Here is a 10,000-nt window from a genome sequence, read left to right as displayed (position 1 = left end):
TCTTTTTCCTTCTGTCACGTCTCTGTTTTCCATTCCTAGAGAGTGGACTGTACATTGGTCAAAGAAGTTTTTAAAGGTCTAGATTTAAAGGGTGCCAAGTTATCCATTCGATCTATCCGAGGTGGCAGTACATAGAAAAAAAAATAATTCTCTCTCTCTCTCTCTCTCTCTCTCTCTCTCTCTCTCTCTCTCTCTCTCTCTCTCTCTCTCTCTCTCTCTCTCTCTCTCTCTCTCTCTCTCTTAACCTTGCCTTGACCGCATTCTTCACCCTGGTACCTTCTCTAATTATTTGTGTGTGTAGCGGGGGGGGACAATACAAATATTAGCACAAAAGACAAATATATTCTTAATAATACAAAACTTCCATAGTATACTTCGTAACACTTCACATTAAAACTACGCCACTTTTTCCTTCACATTACTTCTACGTCTCTTTTTCCCATCACACTCTACCACACTTGTTCCTCATATTCTTATAAACTTGTTGAGGTTCATTATAAGTATTTTTTAACCCATTCAGTACCATGACGCGTTTCCATATTCATTCTGCTTACTATTTGGTGATTTTTTACAGTTTCAGAAAGTCAGGTGCGGATTAAAATAGTGAAGACTGGTTACTGGTTTATTCTGCTCACTACTTAGAATAGTGAAGAATGGTGCGTGGTTCATTGTGCTTACTATTTGGTGATTTTGTGCAGCGTGAGAAACTCGTGTGAGGTATTAAAATAGTAAACACTGTGGCCATCAATCTTCTGGCCTCCATAGACCCTGATTGTCAATAGAATGATCTAATCGTACACAAATTCAAAGGTAAAAACGTGTCCCATTACTGAAGGGGTTAAAGAACGCATCCTAAAAAAAAACGCCATTAACTTGGATTAAATCAGTAAAGCTCATGCAAACACTCTTGAAAACCATTGTAGTTCTTTCTAAGTCACAAGGAAAAGATAGATATAAACATCCTTGACATTTAAAGCACTTGTAACTCTTTCTAAATTACAAGGAAAAGATGGATAAAGAAACACTTGACTTAAAACACTTGTAATTCTCTTTAAATCACAAGGAAAAGATTAATAAAAATATCCTTGACACTTTACACGTAACCAATGAAACAATAATTAAAACTTACACTTGAAAACTCGGGTGACTAAAAATGGATGATAATGAAAAAAAAAAAAAAAGTAAAACCACAAAAAGAAATCAGTGAAAATGTAAAAATAAAGCAATAAAACGAATGAGAATGCTGTCCTTCACACACACACACACACACACACACACACACACACACACACACACACACACACACACACACACACACACACACACACACACACCACACCCACTCTATAACCCAAATTCTTTCATGTATGTATTTTCCTGTCACTTGAATAATCACACACACACACACACACACACACACACACACACACACACACACACACACACACACACACACACACACACACACACACTCAGTGACCTCAATTTCCCTCTTCATCCACTTTCCTCCACCCTTTCCTTCCCTTCGTCATTGCCTCCCACAGAATGATGAATGTGGAGGGTGGAGGATGCTGGGTGTAATAGTGGAGGGTGGAAGAGGCTGGTGGAGGGTGGAAAAGGCTAGTAGAGGGTGGTAGATGGATGTGAAGAGTGGAAGAGGCTGGTGGAGGGTGGTGGATGGAATAGTGGAGGCTGGTGTATCGATGTGAAGGTTGGATAAGGCTAGTGGAGTGTAGTGGAGGGTGCTGAATGGAATAGTCGAGGCTGTTGGGTGGATGTAGAGGGTTGTGGAGGGATGGAAGAGGCTAGTGGAGGCTGTTGTGTGGATGTGGTGGATGGAGAAGGCTGGTGGAGGGTGGATGAGGGTAGTGGAGGGTGCTGGAAGGAATAGTGGAGGGTGGAGAAGGCTAGTGGGTGGATGAGGAGGCTGGTGGGTGGATGTGGAGGTATGTGGAAGGTGCTGGATGGATGTGGAAAGGTGGAGAATGTTGGTGGTAGCTGGTGGAGGCTGATGGGTGGAATAGTGGAGACTGGTGATTGAGAGTGGATGTGTCACGAAATTTTGGCAGGGTTAGAGTGGATGTAATGTGGATTTCATGTGGATATTAGGTAGATTATTCTTGGTTTAGTGGATTTTTATGGATTTAAGTGGATGTTGGTGGGTTTTTGGGTGTATACAAGTGGGGATGCGGCATCAATCAGGTGTTGACGTGAGCATGACGTGAAGCTGACGTGGTGTTGACATGGGAACAATAATGATAATGAAAAAGGTAAAGGACAACACCAAAGTAAACAACAACACCATCAAGAAGAGGAGGAGGAGGAGGAGGAGGAGGAGGAGGAGGAGGAGGAGGAGGAAAAGAGGAAGAGGAAGAAGAAGGAGAAGAGGAGGAGTAAGAAGAAGAAGAAGAAGAAGAAGAAGAAGAAGAAGAAGGAGAAGCAGAATAGGATGAAGAAAAATAGGAAGAAGAAAAAGAAAAAGAAGAAAAAGAAAAGAATGAGGAAAAGAAAGAAGGAAGAAAAAAAGAAAAGTAAAAAAAGAAAAGAAAAAGAAGAAGAAGAAGAAGAAGAAGAAGAGGCGGTGGTGTATACAGTATAAGCAGCAAATACAGTGAGGGTGGTGAGTAACGGTGGTGTGGTCAAGCGCTTCCCAGTAACCATATTGTGACGGGTGGTGGTGGTGGTGGTGGTGGTGGTGGTGGTCAGGTCACTGGGGCGGCATATGTAGTGTATGTGAGGTGGGTGTTGAGGTTAATTACTGGTGATTGCAGGTTAGTTAGAGGGTGCAGGACAGGTGGAGGGGGTAGGGAGAATAGGTGGAGGAGTGGAGGTGGATAAATGAATGAAGGGGAGAAGAAAGAAAGAGAGGGAAGAGGAAGAAGGGAAGAAGGATTGAGACCAGTGGAAAGGAAGGAAGGAGGAAAGGATACAAAGGAAGAATTGGGATGGAATAATGGATAAATGAAGGAAGAGGGAAGGAGAGGCAAGATAGAATATGGATAGGGGATTGAGAGGAAGGAAAAAGAATGAAGGAAGAAAGGACAGGAGGAAAAGGAGGAAGGAAGTGAAGGAGAGACAAGGATAACTAAGAAAGAAGATAAAAGAGAGAGAAAGAAAAAAGAAAAGGAAATTCAAGGAAAGGAAGGACAAGAGGAAAAGAAAGAAGTAAGTGAAGGAGAAACAAGGATAACTAAGGAAAAACAAGATAAGAGAAAAAAAGGAAGAAAAGGGAAAAATGGGGAAATGGAAAAAAATTAAAATCTAAAAAAAAGAATCATGAAAAGGAAAAAAAATGTAGAGAAAAGACACGAAAGAGGAAATAGAGAAGGGAAAAAAAGGAAATTATGAAGAGAGAGAGAGAGAGAGAGAGAGAGAGAGAGAGAGAGAGAGGATGAGAGGATGAGAGATATAATTTACTTTTAGTTCCACACCACTACCACCACCACCACCACCACCACCACGATCATCATACACACGTTCACTCTCGCCAAGGTCACCATTTCAACATGTTTTGATCGTGTTTTTAACGCTTGGCTGAAACTTTCCAATATGTAGTAAAGAAAACGAGGCAAGATAGAAAAAAATAGAAAAATCCAGTGGCCACTTATTTTATTTATTATTTCATGGATGGAGTGTGTGGAAGGAATAAGTGGAAGAGTGATGGATGGGTGAAGGGTGGAGAGATGGATGAATGAAGAGAGGGAGGTAAAGAAAGATAGTGGAAAATGAGAGATAAAGAAGGAAAGAGGGAGGAAGAGAGGGGGAATAAAGAGTGGAGGGAAAAGGAAGGAAAAAAAAAGAGAAAAAAAAGGAATAGTTAGTGTTATTTATTTGTTTATTATTTTATAGGTGGAATAGGTGGAGGTAGTGGTGGAGTTTGCTTACCTGATGTGGATGGGTGAAGGAATGGAGATATGAATGAAGGGAGGAAGGGAGAGAAAGAAAGGATGGGAAATGAGAGATAAAGAAGGGAAGAGGGAGGAAGGAAGGAGAATTATTGAAAGTGGAGGAAGAAGGAGGATAAAATAAAAGAAAATCCAGTGGTCACTTTTATTTATTTATTTTATGGGTGGAGGGAGGGAGGAGGATAGGTGGAGGAGTGGAGTTAGTGGTGGAGTTTGTCTACCGGATGTGGATGGGTGAAGGGTGGAGAGATGAATGAATGAAAGGAGGGAAAGAAAGACAGAGGATAATTATATAGATAAAAAAAGGGAAGAGGAAGGGAAGGGAAGGGGAATTAAGTGTTGAGGGGAAAGGAAGAAAAAAATAGCCAATGATTACTTTATTTATTTATTTATTTTGGTATGGAGTGTGAAGGGAGAATATGTGGAAGAGTGGTGGTAGTGGTGGAGTGTGTCTGTCGGATGTGGATAGATGAAGGGGTGGAGAGATGAATGAAGGAAGGGAGGAAGGAAAGAAAGAGAGGGAGAATGTTATAGATAAGAAGGAGAAAAGGAAGGAAGGAAGGAAGGAAGGAAGGAAAGAAAAATGAGAGTTGAAGGGGAAAGGAAGATGGAAAAAAAAAAATCCAGTGGTATCTTTTTTTCTTATTTATTTTTTTTGTGTGAATGAAAATGAAGGAAAAAAAAGTCATTATTTGAAGGATCCAGTTTTTCTTTGTATTGTGAAGCTTGTTTAAAGATTTGTGTAGCTATTAACCCCTTCAGTACTGGGACTCATTTTTACCTTGAGATTTATGTAAGATCACCATTATATAGACATTAGGTAGGGTCTGTGGAGGTCAGAAGATTAATGGCCACACTCTTCACTACTTTAACCATGGAAATATTAATGTCTCTTGTATAATTGTGTGTATTCTTAAATGATTCTCTGTATTTCCTGTGATTTTTAAGGAAGTTTTCTGAATTGAGGGATTTTTTTTGTCTAACTTGAGTATTGTTTTGCTTGACTTTCTTGTGTTTCACCTTTTTTGAGCCTTGAAAATTGTATAAAGTGAGAATTATTTTTGGTTTTCTGGTATAAAACGTGAAAAAGTTTGTGTTTATTAGGTGTGGAAATGCTTTGTTTTCTGTGTGTGTGTGTGTGTGTGTGTGTGTGTGTGTGTGTGTGTGTGTGAGAGAGAGAGAGAGAGAGAGAGAGAGAGAGAGAGAGAGAAAGAGAGAGAGAGAGAGAGAGATTATTAACATTGCATAAACTAGCAAATAAATTACGAACACATAAGTATAAAGTAAGTGAAATTAATTTATAAACATTAATATTTCTCTTGTATTTGTTCATATCTCTCTCTCTCTCTCTCTCTCTCTCTCTCTCTCTCTCTCTCTCTCTCTCTCTCTCTCTCTCTCTCTCTTCGTCAACATACCAGAAAACAAATATAGTAATGCAAAAGTGAGGACGTGAACAGAGAGAGAGAGAGAGAGAGAGAGAGAGAGAGAGAGAGAGAGAGAGAGAGAGAGAGAGAGAGAGAGAGAGAGAGAGACTAATGAAACTAAATATATAGTGTGTATGGTGTCATCTTTAAAAGTTCATCACTGAGAGAGAGAGAGAGAGAGAGAGAGAGAGAGAGAGAGAGAGAGAGAGAGAGAGAGAATTTCCGCACCTCCACTATTTTAAAAAGTGACACGAGTTTTTAATTAAGAGTATTTTCAAGGTTCTCTCTCTCTCTCTCTCTCTCTCTCTCTCTCTCTCTCTCTCTCTCTCTCTCTCTCTCTCTCTATCTATTTATTTATGCGGCCTCGCTGCACAAATCAATATCTATCTTTCTAATATATCTTTATCCATTTATCTATCTATCTATCTATCTATCTATCTATCTATCTATCTATCTATCTATCTCAACAGGGCCTGGCAAGAGCGGATTTATCTATCTATCTATCGGTCTGTCTGTCTGTCTGTCTGTCTGTCTGTCTGTCTGTCTGTCTGTCTGTCTATCTATCTATCTATCTATCTATCTATCTATCTATATATCTGTCTGTCTGTCTGTCTGTCTGTCTGTCTGTCTGTCTGTTAACCTACCCATGTATCTATCTATCTATGTTAAGGTGCAGGTGTGGAAGGCCGACAAGAAGGCAAGGCAAGGCATGGCAGGTGTGTGGGAGTGGACGGAGGTGTGGAGGGAAGCAGAACACCTCATAATAGAAAGAAAAGTGTGCGTGGGACCTTTTTTTTACCTTTCCTCTCCTTCCCCTTCCTTATTTCTCCTTTTCTTTCCCTCTGACGTGTTCTTGCCTCTCCTCCTTCCTTCCTCCATGTTTCCCTCTTTCCTCCTCTTCCTCCTCCTCCTTCTCTTCTTCCTCTTACATCTATCAGCATTTCCTTATCTTCCTCTTACTTCTCTCTCTCTCTCTCTCTCTCTCTCTCTCTCTCTCTCTCTCTCTCTCTCTCTCTCTCTCTCTCTCTCTCTCTCTCTCTCTCTCTCTCTCTCTCTCTCTTCCTTCCAGAATTTTGTGCGTGTTTACCTTCTATCTTCTCTCCCATCTTTGCCTTTCGCTTTCCTCCCTCTATCAGTATTTTCCTTAAATCCCTTCCATGTCTCCTTGTTTCTCTCCTTCTCTCCTTCTATCTTTTCTTGTTTTTATTTTCGTTCCTCTGTCATTTTCTTTCTTCGTCTTGTCTTGTCTTGTCTTGTCTTTTTTTGTAGGTTTTTCTGTTCGCATGTGTTGTATTGAAGAAAGAAGAAAGGAAGGAAGAAAGAAGGATGGAAGGAAGAAGGGAAGGGAGGAAGGAAAGAATGAAAAAAGAAAGGAAGGAAGGAAGGAAGGAAGGAAAGAAGGAGGGATGTAGGAAAGGAAGGAAGGAAGGAAGGAAGGAAAGAAGGAAGGAAGAAAGAAAGGAAGGGAAGAAAGAAAAGTAGACATAGAGAAATAGATAAAAGAAGGAGAAGAAAAAGTTTCCCTCCCGAGATGTGGATTGAAAGAAAGAAAGAGAAGGAAAAAGATGAAGGAAAGAGAAAGTAAGAACAAAAATAGAAGATAACGCATATATGTTTGAGTGTAGGAGTGAAAATCAGACGCAGTGCTGAAGGTGAAGCAAATAAAAATGGACACACACACACACACACACACACACACACACACACACACACACACACACACACACACACACACACACACACACACACACACACACACACCCCTGCGCAGAATAAGTCCTCAGGTGTGTCACGTAAGCAGAACTCATTAGGGCATCTCTCAGGTATGTGCAAGCAGGTATTGTCGCAAACAGGTCAGGTGTGCGGCGTGCGAGGAAAGCCAATTAGCCAAGCAATATGGGGCGCCTCAGGTGAGCTTAGGTATGTCAAGGCAAGGCAAAGCAAGGCTATGTTAGGTGTGCTTCGGCTAATTGGCTCAGGTAATCTCAGGTAACTCAAAGCCCACGCCAAGATTATCAACTCAAATTCATATAAAAGTTAAGGGAATAATCATGTCACGTGTGCTCAGATGTGGTGCGTTGCTTCGCCAGGTGTGTAGTGAGGACAGGTAATGACTCAACGCCTTCAGTACCATGACGTGTTTCCATATTCATTCTGCTTACTATTTGGTGATTTTATACAGCTTCAGAAACTTAAGTGGGGGGTTTGAAATAGTGAAGACTGTAGCCATTAATCTTCTGACCTCCATAGACCATTCCTAATATCAATAAAATCGTCTAATCGCACCCAAAACTCATGGTGAAAATGCGTCCCTGTAATGTGGGGGTTAAGCGTTGCCCAGGGATGTGAGGTCAAGGAAGGTCACCAGGAAGCCTTACCTGCTCACCTGCCTGCGTGCTTACTCACCTGTATCCTTCCTCACTTGTGTCATATTCTGAAACGCTTTGCTCTTCACCATCACTGCTTTCCAAAGGCTCGAGTTGAAAGATACTTGTGCTTTTAAGGGTATTTTTATAGTTCTGGTGATGGATTGGCAAGATTTCATGTTTATTAACCCCTTCCATACTGGCACACTTTTTTTTACCTTGTGATTTGTTTACGATTAGACCATTTTATTGACATTAGGAACGGTCTATGGAGATCAGGAGATTAATGGCCACAATTTTCACTATTCTAATCCCTCATATAAGTTTCTGAAGGTGTATAAAATTACCAAATAGTAACCAGAATGAATATGGAGACGCATCATGGTACTCAAGGGGTTAAGAGTATTTTTATGGTTCTGGTGATAGATTGGCAAGATTTCTGGTTCATTAAAAGAAGAAACTGTCTAAAAACTTGGCTAGTTGTCTCTGTGGCCTTGGAAAATTGTGAGAGGGAAAGTATTTTTTTTAATACAGACGCACCTTGAAATGAAAACAGGTGGAAAATTGATATGTTCCAATATTTTTCCGTAGTGGTTTCCGTGCAAATAGAATACGAGGAATGCAGCATAAGATAACATGATGACATTTGAGGTGCGTGCGAGCGTGTAGTGTGTTCGTATGTGAAAGGTGAAATACAGGGAGGGAAATACAGTTTGTGGTGTTTTTGCTGAAGGTTACAAGGAAATGTGATGTGTTGACGTGTTTCAAATATGGACGGAAAGTAGAATTGTGTTTTGTAGAAAGAGTAAATAACACCACCACCACCTCCACCTCCACCTCCACCTCCACCTCCACCACCACCACCACCACCACCACCACCACCACCACCACCACCACCACTACTACTACTACTACTACTACTACTACTACTACTACTACTACTACTACTACCATCATCATCATCATCATCATCAATCATCTTCATCTTCTCCACCACCACCACCACCACCACCACAGATCTACTCATTTCAATCTTGTCTCGTTTTTTTTTTTCATTAAGCCTACAGACTAAATTAGATAGCTTAGGTCTACCATCCTTTCTTACTCTAATTATCTTTAGGTCGTCTTATTAATTATTATTCTGTGTTTCGTATCTATTATGTTCCTATTTTTAATTAGTCGTGTGTGTGTGTGTGTGTGTGTGTGTGTGTGTGTGTGTGTGTGTGTGTGTGTGTGTGTGTGTGTGTGTGTGTGTGTGTTGCTACGTCACTCTTGCAAAATGTTGTGTTTCTGCATCAATATTATTAAGATTTTTCCCTTTTCTTTTCCTTTTTCTTCAGTTATTTGTCTCCTCTTATCACTTTCACCTTTTCCTCTCCTCTATCTCACCATGACTCATCTCCCAGCCGCTCTCTCTCTCTCTCTCTCTCTCTCTCTCTCTCTCTCTCTCTCTCTCTCTCTCTCTCTCTCTCTCTCTCTCTCTCTCTCTCTTTCTCTTTCAGCTAAACATCTCTATTTTGTTTACTGGGAGATGTAAGAGGCAAGAGGAGGAGGAAGAGGAGGAGGAGGAGGAGGAATACAAAGGACAAAGGAAAGAGCAACAGACCTGTTGGTCCTTTCGAGGCTGTTTGGTAACTACTTCTAACTGGCTACAGATAAGAGGAGGTACAGGGAGGAGGAGGAGGAGGAGGAGGAGGAGGAGGAGGAGGAGGAGGAGGAGGAGGAGGAGGAGGGAGGAGGAGGAGGAGGAGGAGGAGGAGGAGGAGGAGGAGGTGATGATTTATGGCAGTATTTTGTATATTCATTGGCTTGGCAAAGTGTATACAACATCTTAACTCTCTCTCTCTCTCTCTCTCTCTCTCTCTCTCTCTCTCTCTCTCTCTCTCTCTCTCTCTCTCTCTCTCTCTCTCTCTCTCTGGACTGAGAACTGGCCATATTTCCTTTATCTCTCTCTCTCTCTCTCTCTCTCTCTCTCTCTCTCTCTCTCTCTCTCTCTCTCTCTCTCTCTCTCTTCTAATTCTCTGTCTCTTTTTTTCCTCCTCTCCTCGACATTCTCTTTTCTTTCTCTTCTCTTTCTCTCTTTTCTCATATTCCTGTTTTTGCTTGTCTTCCTTTCACTTCTCTTTGTTCTGTTCTATTATTATCTGTTCTGGTTTGTATCTCTCTCTCTCTCTCTCTCTCTCTCTCTCTCTCTCTCTCTCTCTCTCTCTCTCTCTCTCTCTCTCTCTCTCTCTCTCTCTCTCTCTCTCAAGGATACGTTTAAACTGAAAACACATCAACGGTGAAAAGAGAGAGAGAGAAAAAA

General features: G+C 41.1%; 2 protein-coding genes across 4 annotated transcripts in view; one reads left to right on the top strand and one right to left on the bottom strand.

Annotated features, from left to right (window-relative positions):
- The window catches only part of LOC123506875 (adenomatous polyposis coli protein-like), a 367,568-nt gene that overhangs the window by 38,657 nt on the left and 318,911 nt on the right, over positions 1-10,000 (top strand). The window lies entirely within an intron of this gene.
- Positions 1,529-10,000, bottom strand: part of LOC123506999 (mucin-2-like) — a 32,643-nt gene continuing 24,171 nt past the window's right edge. Inside the window, exon 3 of the mRNA XM_045259495.1 lies at positions 1,529-2,030. Coding sequence (XP_045115430.1) covers positions 1,529-2,030 — 502 coding nt within the window. The remainder of the gene's footprint in view (positions 2,031-10,000) is intronic.

The sequence above is a fragment of the Portunus trituberculatus genome, chromosome 21 (assembly GCF_017591435.1).
Source record: "Portunus trituberculatus isolate SZX2019 chromosome 21, ASM1759143v1, whole genome shotgun sequence".
Taxonomy (NCBI): Eukaryota; Metazoa; Arthropoda; class Malacostraca; order Decapoda; family Portunidae; genus Portunus; species Portunus trituberculatus.
This window is presented reverse-complemented; position numbering and strand designations above follow the sequence as displayed.